A 23,128-nucleotide genomic window follows, 5' to 3' on the forward strand; every position below is an offset into this window, starting at 1 on the left:
AAGAAAAGCAAACTTATCCCAAAGTACACAGAAGAAAAGAAAGATTAGAGCAGAAATAAATGAAATTGAGAAAAAAAATAGAATCAACAAAACTAAAAATTGGTTCTTTGAAAAGACAAACAAAATCAAATCCTTAGCTAGACTGATGAAAAAAAGAAAGATACAAATAAATAAAACTGGAAATGAAAGGAGGGATATTACTGCTGACCTCACAGAAATAAGAGAGATAAGTAGATACTATGAACAGCGGTACATAAAAAAACTAGACAATGCAGATGAAATGGACAAAATCCTAAAAACACACACACAACCTATACTAACCTTAGAAGAATCAGAAGACTTCAACAAACCAATCGTAAATAAGGAGACTAAAATAATAATTAAAAACCTCCTAAAGTGAAAAGCCTAGGACCAGATGGTCTCACAGGTGAATTCTACCAATCATTCAAAGAAGAATTAATATCAATCTTACTCAAACACTTTCAAAATTAGTACAGGAAAGAACACTGCCAAACTCATTCTATGAAGTTAGCATCACCCTAACACCAAAGCCAGATAAATACAAAAAAGAAAATTTTAAACCAATTTCTCTAATGAATATAAATACAAAAATCCTCAACCAAATACTTGCTAAGCGAATACAACAGCACATTAAAAGAATTATACATCATGATCAAGAGGGTTTTATCTCAGGTATGCAAGGGTGGTTCAACACAAGAAAATCAATATAATACATCACATTAATAAATCAAAGAAGAAAAATCACATGCTCATCTTGGTTGATGCAGAAAAGGCATCTGACAAAATCCAACATCATTTCTTGATGAAAAATTTCCAAAAGATAAGAATAGAAGGAAACTTTCTCTACATGATAAAGTGCATATATTAGAAACTCACCACTAACATCATACTCATTGGAGAAAGACTGAAAGATTTCCCACTGAGATTGGGAACAAGACAAGGATGCCCAATATCACCAATGTTATTCAATATTGTGCTAGAAGTTCTAGCTAGAGCAATTAGGCAAGAAAGAGAAATAAAAGGCATCCAAATAGGAAAGGAAGAAATAACACTTTCACTATTTGCTGATGACATGATCCTATATCTAGAAAATCCCAAAAATCCACAACAAATATATTAGAACTAATAGACAAATTTAGCAAAGTGGCAGGATACAAGATTAATACACAAAAATCAGCAGTGTTTCTATATACTACTAATGAGCAATCTGAGGAGGAAGTCAGGGGAACAATCTCATTTACAAAAGAGACTAAAAGAATCAAATATGTAGCAATAAACTTAACCAAGGACATAAAGGACCTGTATTCAGAAAACTACAAAACATTGCTAAAAGAAACCAAAGAAGAAATAAATAAATGGAAAGACATTCAGTGTTTATGGATTAGAAGACTAAATATTATTAAGATGTCTACCAAAATTTATCTACGATTCAATGCAATCCCAATAAAATTTCTAACAGCCTTTTTTTACAGAACTGGAAAGGTCAATTATCAAATTTATCTGGAAGGGTAATAGGTCCCAAAGAGCCAAAAATATCTTTAAAAAGAACGAAGTTGAAGGATGCTTCACTTTCTGACTTTAAAGCATACTTCTTAGCTACAGTGGTAAAAAAGAGCATGGTACTGGCATAAAGATAGATATGTTGACCAATGAAATGGAACTGGGTGTTCAGAAACAAATCTATTTGTTCTTTCATTGCTTATGCTTTGGGTTTAAGGTTTCAGAAAGTACTGCCTATGACAAGATCTTGAGATGTTTCCCTCTGTTTTTTTCTAGGAGTTTTATGGTTGTGGCATTTATATTTAGATCTTTCATCCATTTTGAGTTAATATTTGTATAAAGTGTGATATAGGGGTCCTTCTTCTTTCTTTTGGATATAGATATCCAGTTCTCCCTATGCCATATCTTGAACAGATTGTTCAGGCCCAGCTGCGTGGGTTTGACAGCCTTGCTGATGTATGAATAATTTTCAATTTTAAAAAAGTTAAAATAAAGAATCATCATTGTAAAACACAAATAAGTGTCTAGACCTATGACTTTGAGACTCCAGTAGTTCCCAAGGACTTTAACATCTTTATAATTATTCCCCTTAAAAAACGTGTGGGGGACAGATGTGAGAGAATCACTCTCACTGCTCTTTCTAACACTATTTACTTATCATAGGCATGGAAAGATCCTACTGAGTAAGAAACACAATAGAGTTGCAAGGAATTGGCGGGATTTATTGTTAGCACATCAAGTTAACATTTATCTCAACCTAACATATATAGTATCCCACAGTGGTTAAGAAGATTTTAGAATCAGGCTGGTGGAGCTCAAATTTTGATTCTACTATTTATGGGCTGTGTGACCTTGGACAAGTTTCCCTCTTTATAAAATAGGGCTAACAAGACTCACCTAGCAGTGTCTTAGAGAGGATTAACTGAGATAATACACCAAAATATGGTGCCTGGAACATAGTAAGCACTTCGCTAGTTACTATTAGCATCATTTTATTATTTTCCAGGCAGAAATCTTTCCTTGCTGTTAGTAAATTTGCTGAATTCTACAGCATTTCTATATTTAAAAAAACAAAGGCTACTCTAAACTGTTCTAATTCTTTGGTCATTTTTAATCAGAAGCTAAAAAGGTGATAAAGTATCTTCCATCTATAATTCTTGGAAAAACTTGAAATGAAAACTTCATTTTCTAATCTTAGACTCTCCATGTACAAGAATTATTTTGTGAAAGATATTAGGATAAGATTTAAAATCTGATTATAATATAAGCATTGTGATACAAAGTCTCATTGGGGTTTCCGAAGGTTAACAGTACTAGAATGCATTTTATTACACAACTTTGAAATATTGTGTTAAATATTTCAGAATCTTTACAACTATAAAATTATAATCTTTTAAAATCAATTTTATTAAAGCATTCATAAACCTTTGTGCATTCATTTCAATCAATATTTGATTATTTTCATTACTCCAAAAAAAGAAATCAAAACAAATGAACACAAAAAAACCCTACCCCTTAGTAGTCACCTTTCAATCTCTATCCTTCCTCTGTCATATATAACTGCAAACCTATCTCTGCTTCTGTAATTTATTTCTATTTACATTTTGCATAAATGGGAGTCAAACATTATGTAGTACTTTTGTCCAGCTTCTTTCACTTAGTATGCTTCCTTTTTTTTTAACCACTGATAGAATACTATTAATGTATTACTATATGTAATATCATTTTGAAAGGGAGCATTTCACATACAAATTTTAAATATCTATAATAAAACTTTTTTTTCCTTTGGGAACTCTCTCAAAATGAATTTTTTTTTGGTCATGGTTAGAGTCAGGAGGCTTGTATTCTAGACTCAGCTCTGTCACTAACCAGCTCCGTAACCTTAGACATGCTACCTCAACTCTTGAGAATGGTCTAGGATTTCCTCATTTTAAAAATTAAGTGCTTAAACAAGATGATCTTTAAAGTAAATTCTACCTTAAAAATATTTTCACCAAATTTCTCACTAGGTAATTAGGTTATTTTCATGGCATAATTTTTAAGTATGAGCAAACACTAACAGACACACATTTCAGAAATTTGCCATTTCCTCTTTCTCAATACTTATAAATTCTTAAGGAACATATCTGCCATAATTTCAACAATGTAAACTTATTTAAAAATATACAAGCAGGGAAGCAGCTGTGGCTCAATCAGTTGGACTCCCATCTACCATATGGGAGGCCCTGGGTTCACATCCCGGGGGCCTCCTTGTGAAGGCAGGCTCACCCGCATGCTGTGTAGAGCTGCTGGCTCAGGCGCCACAGACTGCTGCCTGGCCCACAAGTGCCTCCGACCCGCAAGGACTGCAGAGCCGACTCAGCAAGGTGACGCAGCAAAAAGGGAGACAAGCAACAATGCGGTGCAGAAGAGCATGCCGCGAACAGACACAGAGAGCAGACATCATAAATAAACTGCAGGCGGCGGGGGGCGGTAAATGAAAAATACACAGAAGAATGCACAGAGAGTAGACAGCATGCAAAAACCTGCAAAGGGGGGGGATAAAAAATTTATATATATACAAGCAAACGTCTAGAGCACTACATTTTAAAAGTCTATGTGCAATCAATAAATTATTTAAATGACCATTTTCTATTCATATTCATAACCTATACTCACCGGAACAGCTGCCATAAGTGTAGGCTTCAGTACAGTACAATCACCTTTGCTTCCTTTCTTAATTTTGCTGGACTACAGTAAAGAAAAAGTAAATATGATCACGGAAACCAACCTCAGCAAAAAATGTTATCATTCAAGTATTAACAATAGCATATCCAGAATTGTATTCTAATGTGGCATTTTCCAAAAAGGAAGAAATTACACATGGAATTTGATGTTCTACTGCCCTGTGAGTTATCTATTAAAAAATTATAACCTACAAATCTGTTATCCTGGAGTTTATTTCTTCTAACACTTTTCAGCCACCCGTATAGGAGAAACTGATCCAGAATTGATAGGAGAAATGGATATTCTGGCAAATCAAACATTCTTGTCAATAAAGTATCAAATTTAGCACAGACTGCCTAATTTCATAAAATAATCTCAACTAAGGTACACCAAACACTAAAACAAAACTGAATATATTTTGAAATTTCTTTGATTAGTCAAAAAGCAAAGCCACATCTCAAAGTCACCATTATGAATATCAATTAACATCATGCAGAAATACTAGTGTGATAATATTCTGGTTGGTAGAATATTAAGGACAGTGCCAGTGACCAAGCAGACCAAGTGACTATGTCATGTACACATATGCATAATTTGTCTTGTTTTTTTGTTTATCAACATAAATAATAGTTGGGATTTCAAATGTGAGAGATCAGTAGGTACAAAAGCCAACAAACAGCCATCCACTGATAAAAGTAGATAAAAATAAGATCTACTGTAGTCCACTTCATTAGTCTTTAAGTTCACATTATCACATTTCAAGCAACATTCCTCAGGTATTCACTATGGCTAACTAAAAAGAAGAAAGCCAGCAGTTGCAAAGCAGTGTGATCCACCAGAACCACCAGGTTTGCCATACAGGAGATTCTGCTGGTAGAACTAAATTGCTTTTATCCTACTTTTCTTTGTAAGGATATAGGAGAGAAAATAATGACTTGTATTTTCTGTATGTGGAAGGGCGTACACATTTGCAAATGTAAATCTACACAGGCATGCACACACCTCACACAGGGGGGCTGCTCTGTAGCGAGAAAGCTCTATGTCAAGCCAGAGCTACCTTCCAAGTCCTGCTGACCAGGGTTTGCTATCCAGAGCAGTTCCAGGGTAATAGTAGCCACAAGAAGGTCTTCCTTGTTTCTTTGTTACTATTAGCAATATCATCAGTTCTTCTGTATTATTATGACCACAGTAACCATAGTTATGTCAACATAGCTATTACTGGCTGACTTCCAATGTAATGGTTCTGGTCTCCCAAGTCTTTCTGTTATCTGCTGTGAGGGAGATTTCTGGGTATTGGATTTTAAATAAGACTGAGATTCTTTATAAGATTAATTAAAAAGATAGGTATAAATGCCCCTGATTTTTAGTAATAGGCTTCTAATGTACTACTCAGCCTAGGAAACAGCAAGAATTAAGTCAGACCAGCAGTAGATTCCAACTGTCCCCGTTTCCCCAAACAGAAACTATTGTTTAAAAAAGGGCAGTGGGAAAAAAAAAAGGATTGCTAGTCACAGGATTCTGAACTTCCCCAAAGGGAAAAAAGCATATTCTGAGCTTATTAAAGTGTTATTCACATTTTAATAATATCTCTGAACATAAGAGATCCACTACAAAGTATCAAAACATAACCATCACAGATTTTCTTTTAAAAAATTGAAATCTGAGTCCTTGTCGTATTCCTAGATCCATTTTGACATTGTGAAATCATTTTTTTTAGTTTGACCATTTACTTCTTCTCTCCAGTACTATTCTAGAAGATTTTAAATTTGAACTTTTAGTTGAGTGATACAGTTAAATTCAGCAGGACCCCATCTTAACGTAGAGGTTGTGTTCCTTAAAGTAGCCAGTTGTTTGAAACATAGAACATTTTCTCATAGAAAAGTCATCTTAAAAGGGAGTGGTATATGACCAACTTTTTCTCTTTATGTACCTAAGTCTGTGGTCTTAGTTTTCTCTCAGTCTCCGGGATTCACTGAGCAGTTCTCTAACATTGTGCATGTAAAAGACTGGCTATTCACAAAGCAATTAAGAAAAAATAAATCACTACATTTTTCACCAGATGATGAAAGGATATAAAATCTGATAGTTATAGTCTTAGAAACAGAAATATTACCTTTTAAAACGAAATTTATATTGATACTGTTTATCTAATCCAGAACAAGTTTTAAATTATTTCTTCTAGAAAAGTTTGGAGACTCAGGAATGACAAAAAATGGGAAGGAAATGGCATTTCACATAAAAAATGAAACCTCTATTTGTTCTCAGTATGTCAGCTTTGTTCTGCTTCACCTGAACCATACTTGGGGCCATGTTTAGGTAGGAGAGAATTTGGAGATCGAGTTCAACAGCTTGGTCAGTGATTCAATTAATCACATCTGTATAATGAAGCCTGAATAAAAACTCTGGGTAGTGACTCTGGGATGAGCTTCCCTAGTTGACAATACTCTACAAATATAGGACTACTTGGATGCTGAGAAGGTAATGCATCCAAATGGGCAGTGAAGGCTTTGTTTGGAACCCTACCAATCTTTGCTCTATGTGTTTCTTCCTTTGGCTGGTTCTACTTTGTATATTTTGCTATAATAAAACTGTAATACCAAGCACAGCAAAAAAAAAAAAAAAGGGGGTGGTGGTGGTAATGACTAGGAGGGAACACAAGGGACTTTTCTGGGGTGCTACAAATGTTCTTTTTCTTACCTTAGATCACAGAAGTATTTCTATGTATATATTAAATGTATCAAGCAATAGATTTAAGATTGATGTACTTTAAATTATATATTTAAAAAACCTCAAAAGGTGGTTGGAATCTCAAATAAATCTACAAAATTCTATTTAACTTTTTTTGTCTTAACACCTATCCTCTCCCTAAAGTGGTATTTCAATACAAAAAAAATAAAAAATATTACAGTCTCTGAGAGCATCCAGGACACATCTTGCCAAATGCATGCTCCATTGAGACCCCCGTACAAAAAGCAGCTTTGCCTTGCACTCTGAAACATAACATCAGTGCACCAATATGAGTGGCAGAAGCCACATCCATAATCAAGTCACTCTTACCTATACTCAGTTTATCTTTCAGCATCCTAAACCCCACAACTCCTAAATAGCTCCCCCTACCCCCACTTATGCAAAGTTCAGGCTTTTCTATAGCAACTATTTCAAAGGGGAATTATTTTATAATTGCGTAGAATAGGTAGTTGAGGGGATTTCAAATGGGCTTAAAAAACATGACCTAGCCCTACCCATTGTTGTCTTCCTGCTATGAACAACAACAGAGTGAAGAGGGAAGAACTTTGAATCAATGCAGTAACTGGAGAGATGCCTTTGGAGATTCTGTGGCACTGTCCAATAGAAGTTTCTACCATGATGGAAATGTTCTATATCCATTCTGTCTGATTTTGTTGCCACCAGGTGAATATGGCTATTGAGAATTTGAAATGTGGCTAGAATGACTCAGAAATTATTTAAATTTTTAATTTTATTTCATTTTAATTAATTTATATTTAAAGATGTGGCTAGTAGCTACTGTATTGGTTATCACAGTTCTAGAGGTAACTCCAAGGAAAAGTAGGACAAAACCTTACCTCCACATCCCCTCTAAAAATCCTTATCAATGTTCACGGGCAATAAGTCAAAAAGGTTCAAAGTATTTACTATCTTAGCTATACAGAGAAAAAATTCTAATACAGACAGAGAAGATGACAGTATTAGTTTCAGAATAAGTTTTAAATATATAAATAAATCAATCCTAAAAAATCAATGTTTATTTCCAATAGCTACACATCACTCATGGAAGTTATAGATTGTTTTAGGTTAATTAAAATATCTAACACATTTTAAAAAATACGTTCTCAACCAACAAATTAACTAATATAATCATGCCAATGTCCTGAAAATTTTGTCACCTGGTCAGAGAGTGTAAGTGGAGAAGAATATCCAATTCTACAGCCATAGGTAAAGCAGGATATTTCTGCTGTCAGTTCTAGTACATGAGCCAAAGGCAAATAGCCAATATATGTGTCTTTTTGTCTAAAACAAAATAAGAGAAACATTTTAATTTTTCTTAAAAAAATACAGTTTAAATTAGAAATGTCAATAACTTTTCCATTTTAATATAGATTGAATTTAGAGAATGCCAATCCTGAGCTCTGACTCTGGAGTTCTTAGAAAGTTGAATAATTCTTTCTTACCCCAATCCAGGTATTCTTTCACATTGGCCTGCCATTCCAGCTATCAAATTGCTATGATGCATTATCACTCCCTTAGGTCGGCCAGTAGATCCACTAGTATACATTACTATAGCCACATCTGAAGGGGTAGGTCTATTCGGAGGAATGCTTGCTAAATGGATGAAAAAAGTACCACATTTTCTTCAGATTAAAAGTTAAATTACCAAACAAAGCTATTTGGATTTTGACATAATAATAGACCATTTAAAGCAGATACTTTCTACTGATAATCAAAACAAAAACAGTTATCAAATTCTGGTTAACTGTAATGAGGATTTCAAATTCAATTTGGTCCATTTTCTGGATGCTTAGCCCACTTGCTGTCTGTCCATGCCTCTCCACAGTGTTGTATATAGAACAGTATTATGGAAAGATCTCTGGGAATTTGGAGAATCAGGTGGGTTTATATATTGTGTGTAAGCTCTTCAGGCCTCAGTTTCCTCATCTCTAAAATGAGATGGTGGAACTAGACTGTGGTTTTTAACAAATGTTGGACATCAGAATCACCTTCAGAGCTTAAACAAAATACTATTCCTGGAGCCCATTTCTGAATATTCTGATTCAGTATGTCTAGGATGGATCACAGGCTCCACATGGTGACTTTCATGTACACCCCTGATTGAAAACTACCTAACTAGATCTTTAAGATAAATTCAAGTCTAAAATTCTAAGATGCTAAGTTTTAAACAACACTCCAGAGCTTCCACTTTCAAAATAGTTTATTGTGCTAACCTAGGAATTTCCTTTCATTTCCAGAACACACCAAAATGGACAAGAATCCACAAATATGCTATCAGAATTAAATAAGAGCTTAACAAGATAGTTGGATTAAAGTCAGTTCACATAAATAAATTACCTTTTTATATACCAAACAGTTAAAACAAAAATTTTACAGAGCACTATTTACCACTGAGATAACCAAAGAAACAAAAAGATAAAGAGTACATTGCAGATAAAGGTATACTTACATTGGCTACTTTCAATGATACTTAAAGCTATCCACTGTCATAGCTTATAAATAAGCCAATAAGGACTGAATCCCTTCTCTGAGAATTAATCAAAGCAGCAGCAGTAGTTATGGTAAGCTCTTTTAAGTCTAAGCTTATAATGTTAAAATTGACTTTTGTCCAATTTTTGATAACTATGCAAAAAGTGTCATCATAATAACAATTTTCTTCTCAAATGAAGTACCACAAAAATACATGTATCCTATCTGATAGGTTGAATTATGAACCCCAATTTAGGTATGTTCTTAATCTTAATCCATGTCCCTGTGGGTGTGAACACATTGTAAATTGGACATTTTGAAGATGTTCTTTTTAGCTAAGGTATGGCAAACTGAACCAGGGTGGGTCTTAATCTGGATAACAGGAGGCCTTAAAAGAGAAGGTCACAGGCGAAGAGTCAATAGGGACCCAGAAGAGAAAGGAAAGGACATCATCATGTGATGGGAAAGTCAAGAAACCCTAAGGATTCCCTGCAAATGGTAATAGAACACTACAGACTCCAGGGAGAAAGCAAGCTTTGCTGACATCAAGATTTTTTTACTTAGAGCTTCAAAATTATGAGCCAATCAATTCCCATTGTTTAAGCCAAGACCAATTTGTGGTATTTGTGACAGTGGCTCTGGCAAACTAGGACTATCTACTATAGAGATGAGTGGAATAAGGTAAGATATACGGTTTACAATAGCACAGCTCTAACAAAATAAAGATTGCTACCCCCTTAGTTTTCTGCCAACACCCTTAAGTGAATCAGCAGAATTATCAACAGATCCCTACCAATCAGGACTTCCAAGTCAAGTTTACCCCAATTTTACAGGGTCAACCTGGTGTCCAGAGACAGTTCTCCATGGTCTCTGCACATATTGTGAGGAGAGGCACTGACTACCCTTTATTCCAGACTACCTCTTCAAGGATATCCACACAGTGAACAGTCTGGGAAGATGGAGATAATGTCTACCTCTGGAGCAGGGGTTCTTAACAATGGGTCCGTGAGCTTGAATTAAAATTTTAAAAAAAACATTATTCTTGTGGGGATGTGTTGGTGTGAGTGTGATATATTTTTATTACATAATACACAGTATAGTGTGGACTTAATAATGGGCCCATGGTTTTTACCTGACTAGTAAATGTGTCTGGGGAACCAAAAAAGTTAAGAACCCCTGCTCTGGTTCAAAGAGCAGGCATGCTTACTGTCCAATATAATAACAATATTATTTCTCTCTAGAGCAAAGGTCAGGCATGCTTACTGCCCATTAAGAAAGATTCCAGTTCCCTAAGCTCAGGATTCCTTTCATGTAACACAACCCACTGCATGTGCAGGTATCAGCTTGCTCTCTTCAAACTGCCTTGTGAAAACTGAGGTGCAAGAAAGCAACACAAATGCTTATACTTGGTTGCTGCTATTGCTACGTGTAAAAACTGTCTTTTATCCCTGACTCTGGCTGGTTCACTTGTATGCCGGCAGGCAGAGTGAAATCTCTGAGACTCTTCCCTGTTTGTCACACTTAGTTGAAGACTGTATCTTTACTTATTGTAAACAACTGTTCAGTCTGAAATGGTAAAATATTCAGCAGCTGCCAAGAGGTTCAACCAACATTTTGTCTTGCCAAAATGAATCCTTTCCTTATCTAGTTGGGTATTTTACCTTCATATTAAACAAAGGAAGGAAAGTATTCAATCATAGTATTATTTCTCCAACCCTCTGACTTGACCATCAGCTGACATACATTTTTGCTACAAGATGAATTTACTTGTTTCAGATGTAATATCAACTACCAAATCAGTGGTAGAATAAATCCAAGAATGAATCTTCTTGCTTTTAAAAAAAATTTACTGAATAAAAGATCTGAGATCTTTTCCTTACATGAGACCCAAAATGTATGGTTATAGTAGGCTTTTTTTTTAAAAAAAGTAAAGTTTGGGGGCAATTTCCATAAAGTCTGAAACCATTGAGTACATTTCAACTATTTAGAAGATTTTAAACAGCAATTATCTTTTTGTGGAAAAAGAGGGCTAAAAGCCATCATATATTATCATGGTAATTTTTAAACATTTAAAAAATTATTTTTAAATCAAAGAACTTTAGAGTTTTCACTTCCACTGAAATAAAACTTTGAATAGATTAATAAAGTTGTGTTAATCGCTTTACTTACAGTGTTCTGGCTTGGATCCCAACTCTTCTACTGATTGCATGCTGTGAATCTCAAATCCTTCAGGGTATTCTGCTTTACTGATAGTCTTATTATCCACATAAATGATATGTTTAACACAACTGACTTCTAACAATGCTGTCTGTTGAGCAGAAAGAAAACCCAGCTATTAAATTTGGGTCTGTAATTAAAACTAAATTACTAAACATTTACCTCTCTTGCCAGATTATCAATACCATGTGTTAATGAGAAGATTTCATATTCACCTTAAGTTTACTTTCCAGCAGTTCGACACTAGTAATCAGATAGGAAGCCTCAGATTCATTTAGCCCATGAATTACTGCTTCTTTGCCAAGTGTGGCATATAAGGTCACAACTACGTAATAAAAAGCAAACACAAAAAGTAAATGGTAAACATAAGAATGATAATAAGCCAACCTTTAATGATAGGTACACTCACAGACTCAAAGACGTTTTATAATTTATGTGATTTCCTTGTTTCTGCTATTACCCTTCAACCTTGCCTCAAATTTTCCTTACAAATTCTCAGGACTCTAACTTCCTAAATCTGCAGACATCTAGAATTACTGGAAGTAAAAAATAAGCCAATTAAGATTAAGGCCAACAAGTTCTAGCTGAACTCTTAATTCATGTCAGAGGTAGCCCAGCTAGGGCTCCCTTATGGTATCTACTTTCATTGTTCATAGCCCCAAAGAATGGGTAATAACAAAAATCCTCAAATTCTGAGGATCTCAAGTCAGAAGATCAACCATGAATCATATTCTCCTTCCAGAAAGTTTTTTAGTGGGTCCAATGTCCAACCTGATTGGTCACCTCCATGTCTTAACTGGAGAGGTCTATGAAATTTACTCCCTAGGAGCCACCAGGCAAAGATAAGATAAATGGAAAGCAAAACTGTTAAGAAATGTTCTAAATTTAGACTGGTATATTCAGTTCTAGGCTGTAACCAGAAACAGCAATATTGTTAAGAATGGCCATTTTCCATAAGCAGTTTAGTGTTGAATTTTGGTGATGGGTACATGGAGGAGCATTTTTGTATTACCCATTTTCTTGTTGTTTGAAATACAAATTCTTGATTCCTAAACTACACCGTTAGTGTTATATCTCATTCAAAAAATGAGTGTTTAACATATGATAGGCACTGTTCTAGACTCAATTTTTAAAAATTATTTCTATAACAACTGCAAAATGTATGCTTAAGTACTAGAAATACACCACATTTTACATTTCTCGAGTATATCTACTGTCAGTTCGAGTTATCACATGCTTATTTCACATGTAAAATGGAATAAAATCAAGTAAGTGAATCAATGAAATAAAATTTCACTAAGCAGTATTTTTTTAATTTTTTAATCATTATTTTGGGTATTACCCTCCCCCAAACACCCCCAAATTCCAAATCTTTCAGGTACAACTCAATTACAATTGAAAAATAAAATTCTAAGCTATATCCATTAATCTGCCTATTCCCATATTAATATTACTAGCACTTCAAAGCTGCTACATTTACTAGAATTAACTGAATAGCATTTAACCACCTTATATAATGTCTTATAGATATAACTTATACAGAAAAATGGCTAAAGATTACCTACTCTGAAAGCAGGAGCATCTCAGGACAATTTTCACATGTAAGAAAAGCCCTTTCCCACCCCCTCCAGAAACACAACACACTTACGAGGAAAGTTGTACTTAAAGCAGGTCTGTGCCGCAATCATCCATTCAGCCCTGGTCTCACAGAAAATGGCAATAGTGTTCTTTGGTTTTAGTCCCAATGCAGTCAGTCCACTACCAAAGTTATTCACTCGGCAGTTCACTTCGAGATAGTTAATCCATTTATAATTCCCAAGAATTAACTGTTAAAGTGAGGACATTCTCTAACATTAGTACATTCATTCAAGCAAACAACTAACACTATTTGAAATGTAGAACTCTAAAAATGTCCTTAAGTCAATACATAAAAGGTATAAGTACCTGGAAAATTAGTTACACAACCTATAGTAGAATGCCCACATATTTGAAATGCATTCCACTTATGATAATACAAAATGTAACTTCCCCTTTAAAAAGAAATAAAAAGCATAAAAATGCTTTACCTTCTTAAAAACCTTTCCATTTGGCTGCATTTCATTTTCTTCACTTAGGATTTCCCTGGTCCCAAGGCTGTCCTTCTTCCCAAACTTGGATACAGCATGATCAAATAATTTATCCAGGGTGTCTGCTCCAGGGATGTCTATTACAGCTAGCGAGTCGAAGTGTGTGACAGAGCGATATGGACTTCCAGGTTTGTCTGAAGTGGGCTTAGCTTTTATTCTCTTTGCCATAGCGTTTTTCTTCTTGGCATTGGTAAGAAAATACCATGGAATAAATATAAGGGCACTGTATATTGTTATTAACAAGTGGACAGGCAGCAAAATAATGGTGAGTACATTTAGCTTAAGTTTCATAGTGGAATGGCTTCTAAAACGGTGTTTATGTCTTGTTATTCTGTGGCTTCTGAAAGCCTTATTTTGCTGAAGAAGGCAAAAATGGAAGCAGCGGTAAGAGCAGCAGTATAGCCAAGGCAGTTCAAATTTAATATTATAGATAAAAGTTAGTAATCTTTGGAAGCCGACAATAAAGTACACCTGTAGGTGAAGACAATGAACCAGGCCGAGAGCAAGAAAAAAACAAAACAAGACAGTGTTAAGTTGATAGCACCATTGATTTAAATACTCAGTTCTTTATTAGTTTATATAATTGATTTGATATAGAAAGCTGAAATAACTGGTCTGAAAGACTGTCATTTTCCATTTTTTAATTATTGTTATAAATGCTTTTTAGTGCACCAATTTCTGAATTTAATTTTTTTTCTAGGCCACGAGGTGTATTGGTACTCTGCACATCATTCTGTAAGTCAGTTGAGTAACACAGCTTCAATGATACACGAACGAGTGAAAGAACATCATGTTTAAGTTTGGCCAAACGATTACGGCTTTCTCTTAAATATGCTTATACAAGCAAGACTGTTTTAAATCGGATTAGATTTTGTATCCAAAATGGGGGGGGGGAACCCACCAATATATGTTTGTTTTTCAAAGATGAGCCAGAAATATTATTCTGAGGTAATGTTATTCACTGTCTCCAAGCTCAAACCTGGACCAATACAATGAATAAAATCATTTCCTATGTGTTCATTTTGAGGCAACAATTAGCATACAAGATAGATCTAGTGTTTGTCAAACTTTTTTTGTAGCTAAACTATTTCTACAAATAAAAATTCATGCAGCCTGCCAATATATATAAAACTAAAAGTGGAGTGGCTCTGGTGGAAGCAGGGATTGGGAGAGTGTCCCAGATGCCATCCCAGACCTCCTTGAACTACACTCTGAAGGTGATCACTTAAGCATGCAGTACAAGCAATAAATGCAATAGGAGTTCAGAGAAAGTACATACTCACCAAGAGTGAGGGAGAATTTATGGAGACTCAATTTAAAATGGACTTTATATTGGCAGATCTGGAAATAAAGAAGGAAGAATAGAGGGCATTCCATGAAGAAGGACCCAGAGACGGGAATTAAAGGACTTTGGAAAGTAGGGAATACCCATTCAATGGGGACACTACTGTCTGGGGCATAGGGTGCACGTTGGCTAATTAGGCTATGGTAGTACAGAAATCTGACAAATCAACCAAAGTAATTAATTTTGAATTGATTAGGCAGAAAACTGGGAGTCAATGAAAGTCAATAAAACAATGCCAACTGGAAAAGAACTGTGGAATAAGCCCTGGGATAATAATATTTATGTCAAGGAATTTGCCTTCAGCTGAGAGAGCAGGGCTCTGGCACTATTTTGGTGAATGGCAATATATTTCAATGATAAAAACTAAAATATTATTTCACATTGAAGAGACAGTTTTTCTGCAGCACCTGTGTAAACAGACAGACTTATTTCAGCTGACCCCACTGTTGGGGATTGAATCATGTCCCCCACAAAAGACATGTTGAGGTCCCAACCTCTGGTCCTGTGGGTATGAACTCATTTGTAAATAGGATCTTTGAAGATATTACTGAAGGTGTGCCCAAATTGAATGAGACTGGATCTTGATCCAATATGGCTGAAGTCCTTATAAGCAAAGGAAATTGGACATGGAAGGAGAGACCACAGGCAGCAGCCAGAAGCTGGAAGGCAACAGAACCCAGAAGAGAAAGAAGACATTGCCATGTGCATTGCCATATGACAGAAAAGCCAAGGAATCCAGCCATCCAGAAGATACCAACCATGGGAGGAAGCAAGCCTTCAATCTCTGAAACTGTGAGCCAACAAATTCCTGTTGTTAAGCCACCCCATTGCAATGGTATTTGTTTTAGCAGCTAAGAGACAATACATCCACCTTACCTGCCAAGCTGAGACTAGTTGTTTCTTTGTTTTTACACCATTTGCTATAAAATGTAGTTCAATCCTGACTTTGCCACTGTTCCTGTCCTTTAGCTGAGTGTGGTGAAATGAGCAAGAAGTCAGAGGTCAAAAGACATGGGTTTCAGTCCCCTTCTCTGCCACTAAGAGTCTGTATGCCCTTGAGCAAACCATCTATCTGACCTTGAGATCAGACTGTATCAGTGGTCCATTATTAACCTATTGGGCATGCAATGAGAACTATGAACTCAATTCCCCTCAGAAAAAAAAAGCAAAATTGTATATACAATTTTAGGGGATTAATGAGGACCCTGAAGTCTACCCACAAATCCCAAAGAGTGACATCCACCTTGAACTAAGAATTTCTGGCCTAGACAATTTTTTAGAGTAACTTCCAACTCTAAATTCTATGATTTACCCTACTTAGAAATTGTTTTTCCAATTTCTCTGACAGGTCTGATTATTGTTTTCTTCAAGATAAGGTATGCCAAGTGCCTCAACAAAGTACCTGGTCCTCAATATGCAAAATCCCTTCTAACAATTCTCTCCTCCACTGGACATTTCATAATTACCCAAGTCTATAATAATCTTTGCTTTTTTCTAATTTCCTATATCACTTAAAGTATCTGCCACACATTCTGATACCAGATTAACATTATTTCAAATACCTGAGTGCGTTAAGTAGAGCCCAAAACAGCAGTTCTAGTTCCCAACCCTATCAAACACAATACCTCTTTCATAAGTATTTTGTTATACTCCTTTATAAGTTTTAAAGGAAAGCCATAGATTATAGTCTGCATATATAACTTAAAAAATAATATAATGCCTGAATGGTAATATAAAGGGGTAACAAGAGGAAATAAATTAGAAATAAAATACTTATTTCAATGTGCATATTCTTGGGGACAATACCAAAAGAACAAAAAAAAATGCCTTCAGATTCATAAAATACCCCTAGAGGTTAAGTACCACTCCACCATCAACTGAGAAAATATCAGATTTGGGGCAGAAGATAAATAAAGAAGCAGGGCTTATAACCTGGTTGGATTTAAACTGTATTATATTGTTTTAGTTATTCATGTTGTTACATATACTTAACCTTTTATACATATTTGCCTTAAGTTTGGTGGAAGGTATAGGCCTTCTACTCCATCCTCATAATGCTTTGTACACACACACATGTGCACAGTAGCAAGGTATGGTTTTGATTTTTTAAAAGTCTGACTTGATTTTTACCCTTTCTAGTTAGCACTGCCGAACTGTTTATCTTTTGAGGACACTGTAGAGGAAGGATGTTATGAGAGAAGGTGAAACTCCTAGAATCAAAAATATGTAGTTGGGATAAATTTCAAACACAAGTTAAATCCCTATATTCTGAGAAGGGTAGAGGGTGAGGGGGTTAGACAGTGTAAAGAAGCACGTGGAGAAACTCTGGGAAGCACCAGTGGCAGGCACATGGACAGGCCACCCCCAACATACTGATGCCACATCTTACAGATAAATAATTAGTGGCAGAGTGCAAACTGTGACTGTGGCCCATCTCTAAGTCCAGTGGTCTTTCAAGTATGCCAGTCGGTCTCTACCCAGTTTTGCCTATCATCTTAAAATCCTTCCTTGTCAAAGGTTTTTGGGGGTTACACTCAGTCTATTGATAAATTTATTTCAAAAAAGATTTGAACACCTGTATTGTTTAAGAGTATGGCATTAAGCACTTATAATACAAAGATGAGTAAAACCCTTCCTCAATCCTGTACATGCATGCATGCACACATGTGTACATGTGTGGTATGGGGGGCAGGAAGATCAGTTCACAAATAATTATAAGGCATAATATGATGAGTGCTGTAAGAGAAACAATTATAAAATGCTATGGGTATTCAAAAGAGGAGGAAAAAACATCCAGTTTGGCGGAACAAAAGATGAGGAAGTACAGTGATCAGGAAAGGCTCATAAGTAATTATATTATTGGAGATATATATGAAAGATGGGTATATTGTCAAAAGAAGGGGACATGTAGTATATGGACTATAGTTAGTAGTAACAGTCTGAGATGCATCCACACAGCTGACTATGACTGGAGAAAAATAGGACTGTGCTAAGTATCTCACTTTTAATTTGTGATTGCTACCTGAAGTGGGCCCTTAATGCTGCACAGAAACTACATGGTACTTCCCAAATCCATTCACTGACCCACTCTCCCAGATGACTATTTTATACCTTATTCTCTTTCTTCAGATCGCCAACACTCTCCCTCCACACTTATTCTCAGCTCCTGATCTGGCTTCCTATCTCACTGAGAAAGCTGAAACAATCCAAAGAGAACTTCCACAGACTTTCACCACTGTATCTGCCCACCTACCTTCATCTGGGGCCAGATACTCTTTTCCCTCCTGTGACTACGGATGAACTGATGATGCTCCTAGCTAAGGCTAGGTGAAGAACAGTCTGGTCTATACAATCTTGACTACACAGTCTTGACTATACAAGGATATCACAGTGCCACTCTATCAATTCTCCTCTCTCTTCCGCATCATTAATTTTTCCTACTCTACTGAATCATTCCCATCAACATCATAATAATCCATATTTCTTTCATCTTAAAAAAACTTGATCCCACATTTTCCTCAAACTGTAGCCCCATTTCTTCTCCTTTCCTTTAAGATTTCTTAAAAGAGTTGTCTATGCTTTTGGTCTTCCATTTCTCTCTCTTCCTATTTTCTCTCAAAGCCATGATACTCAGGCTTTTGCCACCCACTCCAAGCCCATTCCATGTAATTGCTCTGATCAAGGTTACCAATTACTTCAGGTTGTTAAATCCAAAAGTCAAATCTCAGTCATATTCCTTTACCCACTAGCAGCAACCTTTGAATATAATTGATCCTCTTCTCCTGCTTGAAACTTCACTTGGCTTCAAAGACGCCAGATTCTTCAGGTTTTCTTCCTACGTCTCTAGTCATTTCTTTTCAGTCACCTTTGCTGATCCTTCCTCATCTCCTTGACCTCTAAATGCTATAGTACTTAAGTGCTCAGTTCTTGAAATCTCTTCCCTTTTTGATCGACACTTACTTCCATGGTGATCTCTTTTAATCTTATAGCTTTAAGTATCACATACATAGAGATGACTACCAAATTATTCTCTCTAGTCTGGAGATTGCCTTTAAACACCAGATTTTCACACTCAACTGTTTCCTCAACAGATCCTCTTAGATGTTACGAATCTCAGACTTAACATGTTCAATAATGAGTTATTGGTCTTCCTTCCACAAAACTATTCTACCAATCTTGACCATCTCCACAAATCCTAGTTGCTTTGACCTAAAACCTTGGATTCACCCTTTTATTCCTCTCTCTTTTCAAACGTTCCACACCCAATTTATCAGTAAACCCTACCAGCTCTACTTACAAAGAAGGTATCTAATTCAATTACTTCTTACCACCTCCACTGCTAGCATCCTGGATTCAAGCCATTATCATCTCTTACTTGGATAATTTCTATAGCTGATGTGATCTCCCTGCTTTGACCTTTGCTTCCTTACAATAACTCTAAACTCAGCAGCCAGAGAGATCCTGCTAAAATGTTAAAAGTAAGGTCATGTCATTCTTCTACTCAAAATCTTTCAAAGAATTCCCATAAGATTTAGAATAAAAGCTAAAGTCCTTACTTATGAACTTCAATTCTACATGATTGATTTTCTACCTCTTGATTTTCTAACTGCATCTCCTACTATACTTTCCCTTGTTCATTCTGCTACAGGCCCACTTGTTCCTTGTTGTTCCTAGAACACACCAAGCATACTCTTGCCTCAGGACCTTTGCACTTGCTAATCTCTCTGCTTGGAATGTTATTCCAAGATACCTGTGTAGCATTCTCTAGCTTGGACTATTATTCCTAGATACCTGCATTGCTCACTCCCTTACCTCCTTTTGTCTTTATTCAAATTTCCCCTTCCAAGTGAAGCTTTCTCCAGCCACTCCCTCTAAAATTGCACCCCCAGTACTCCCTATCCCTTTCCTATTTTCCTCTTTAGCACTTATCACTAATAATCATGTTTTATTTTTCATGTTTATTGTCTGTCCCCATTAGAACATGAGCTCCTTGGGGCAGAGTTTGTTGCTTGCTGCCTCACGCTCTCAGCCACTATGATAGAAACTGCACGTGTTCTTTGATCAAAAAATTGTTGAATTAAATAAAAATGTACACGAATTGCTCTGAAACTATAAAGTAAAAACATATGCAAGTACAAAAGCCAGAAAACTAACCTTAGTTACCTTTAAAAATTACTTGTCCATGCCATTATCCTAGGAAAGAGTATACTCTCATAATCTCTGGTAATTAATTTTTACATTGTATTAGTTGCTTAATTGAAAATATCAAACTGGAAAAACTGCCTGTTGCACAGAGGAAAAAGATGATGCTGTAAAAGCATGAAGGCTACACAATCTGTACTATGTACTTTTTCACTGGTACCTTTTATAAAGCTATACTGTCCTTCAATGTATGAAGAATGATACTATTGTCCCCCTATCAGTAGAACCTGAACACTGAGTTAACTTCCTTGAGATGAAGTAATGTTTTGCTAAGTCAACCACCAAAAGTCAGGGGGTTATCTTTAGTCATGGGATAGTAATTCCTGTTGGAAGTTTACCATTTTATATAGAAATTAGACTAACAGTCACTTATGTATGTGGAACTGTGCTAAGTCCATTAGATACATTATCTCATATAACTCAGAAAGCACCTTTGAGGTAGTACCTTCATTTTACAGATGTTTTAACAGACGCAGAAAGATTAAATAACATGTCCAAGGTAACATAATTAAGCAGGGATGTGAATTCAGGCTACCTGATTTGAAAGTCAAATAGTTATATTGTCTGTGACCCTGGTCATTCTGATACAATCTAGATGATAGTGGCAAACCTTGCATATGAAGAAGTCCTGGTAATAATTCTGAACACTGCTCTCTATCCTACATCCTAAGACATTTTAAGAGAAAAATAAAAGCCCTTTAGATACTTAGTTTTAATAGAAAATCAGATGTAATTTTTGTTGTTGTTGTTTTGAGGTCAAGGTTTAATGGCATGTTTCATTCCAGTTACTTCAAATATTCTGAAATAGGTTAAATACAAAAGTATAGTGATATAGTAAGCTCTGGTACACAAAGTAAACAAACACTATATACTGATTAAAGTCGGAATTTAAAAGAAGGAAACATCTTCCCAGAAGCATGGGACACAACACCAATATAAGAATGAAACAGAAAATTTAATAAACTGAGCTTGATTAATGCCAAAATGTTTTTCTTTCAAATGTTTTAGAAAACAGACTACATCAAGTATGCATCCATGTATCTTCCAAGTTCAAACATCCAGTACTAACCAATTAACTTCATCTGTCCTTGATCTTATGAAAAATAAGATCTTATGAAGATGTAAATATACCATTTTGAAAATCAGTGAATAACTACATAAGTACTACATTAAGAAATCATATTTTGAAGTCACACATTATTTAAGGATAATTTTAATTCCAAATAAAGCAATAAATTGCCCTCTAAAAAGGATTCCATCTGTATCTACTAAACATTAGACCAGAAAACAATTACAAATGTTCCAAGAGATTAAACAGATAAAAATACCTGTTACACTTTAAAAGATCATATTTCTAAATAGATGTTGCATCATCAAGATTTTTGTAAAAGGGTGGAGTGCTTTAAAAAAAAACTCATGTTCTTTCATACACTATTAAAACCTTGCAAATGATTTTAAAACATACAAAAGAAAGCTCAAATACTATGTTAAAAAGGAAGAAATTGCACTTGGTTAATGAACTCCAACTTTACATGAGATGTATTACAATAAATTAACTTTACATTCTAAATTAAAACTTACAGATTGTTAATATTTTAAGAAAATAAAGGCATCAAGACTAAGAGGATCTTTTACTATCAGTCTGTAAGAATAATCATGTGAAATATATATCAGTCCTTTCCTTGGAAGTCGCCATCTGACTCATACTGTTACAACACAACTAATGATCAGTCTAATCAACATAAAATAGCTTGTCCAATCAAGTTTTCACCAGACATAGAATTATAATAAATACATTTAAAAATTAAAACATGCAAAGCCAAGGAAAAACAACAATCTAAGATGATATATATTACCTCTATCAACATATTACACCTTTACCTAGCTATTTTGACTAAAAGCATCTCACAACTATGACAGATCTTTGGGTGCGTCTCTCAAAAGATTAACCAAACCTGTTTACTTCATCACCTTTAGAGGTATTAACTCCTGAAGTCGCCATCCTGCCAGCCTCTTCCCAGCTTTTCCCAGCAAAGAAAACACCTCTGCAGCCATGATGAAGATGTTCTTTCATGCTCTAGCAAGAGTTCCCACCCCTAATGCCTTAAGAACATCTGCAGCATGCATCAGATAAGGCTTTTTCTAGGTCATAGGATGGAATAACTGGGATCCTATCTATAAATGTTGAAATGAAGAAATCTAGAAGCCAATGTTGCTGCCTACACATTTCACATACACCATGTATAATTAGATATATATGGCTATTCCTCATTTTAAATGATTACAGCACACTTGATTTTTAAATAGTTAGATTTCTAAAGTCAGAAATTACTTTTATATAATTTAATCCCAAACTTAAATTTAAGGAATTTTGAGAACAAATGATGCTAGCAGTGGCACTTACTAAGTATGAAGTCATAATCCAAATTTATTAGTCATTATGCAAAAGGAGAAAAACTAAATTCTGGAAGTTAGCTGTTTGGAGAGAAATATAAATGGTTCAGTTCTGTGGAAAGGGAGCAGACAGCACAATTACAATTTCAAAGTTCTACAACTGCTACTAAAGAATGACTGCTATAGGTCCTGTAGATTAAACCTTGCTGGTACATCAGACTGCCAATTGAGCCAGGGTGTAGGCTTTAACTTCACCTGTAAAGTATTCTGCTTATGGGGTATTTTTTTCCTAGTGGGAACACTTTTATGATTTTAACCTAAGTTAACCAAAAAAGTTAGGTTGCCAAATTTAAGTTTAAAGTTAATTTGAAGTTATAATAAATGTCTTTTGTTCAAGTAA

At 35.3% G+C, this 23,128-nt stretch overlaps 1 protein-coding gene across 12 annotated transcripts in view; it reads right to left on the reverse strand.

The window, feature by feature from the left end:
- The window catches only part of ACSL4 (acyl-CoA synthetase long chain family member 4), a 124,285-nt gene that overhangs the window by 49,637 nt on the left and 51,520 nt on the right, over positions 1-23,128 (reverse strand). For 2 of the 12 annotated variants that reach the window (XM_058291266.2, XM_071213262.1), the window contains 8 exons: positions 15,071-15,128; positions 13,728-14,258; positions 13,310-13,487; positions 11,877-11,986; positions 11,614-11,752; positions 8,418-8,568; positions 8,133-8,256; positions 4,180-4,251 (listed from right to left, as the gene is read on the reverse strand). In XM_058291266.2, the coding sequence (XP_058147249.1) occupies positions 4,180-4,251; positions 8,133-8,256; positions 8,418-8,568; positions 11,614-11,752; positions 11,877-11,986; positions 13,310-13,487; positions 13,728-14,078 (1,125 nt within the window). In that variant the 5' untranslated portion in view covers positions 14,079-14,258; positions 15,071-15,128. The remainder of the gene's footprint in view (positions 1-4,179; positions 4,252-8,132; positions 8,257-8,417; positions 8,569-11,613; positions 11,753-11,876; positions 11,987-13,309; positions 13,488-13,727; positions 14,259-15,070; positions 15,129-23,128) is intronic. The other 10 variants (XM_004472925.5, XM_071213257.1, XM_004472926.5 and 7 more) reach the window with 6 other exon arrangements.

The sequence above is a fragment of the Dasypus novemcinctus genome, chromosome X (assembly GCF_030445035.2).
Source record: "Dasypus novemcinctus isolate mDasNov1 chromosome X, mDasNov1.1.hap2, whole genome shotgun sequence".
Lineage (NCBI taxonomy): Eukaryota > Metazoa > Chordata > Mammalia > Cingulata > Dasypodidae > Dasypus > Dasypus novemcinctus.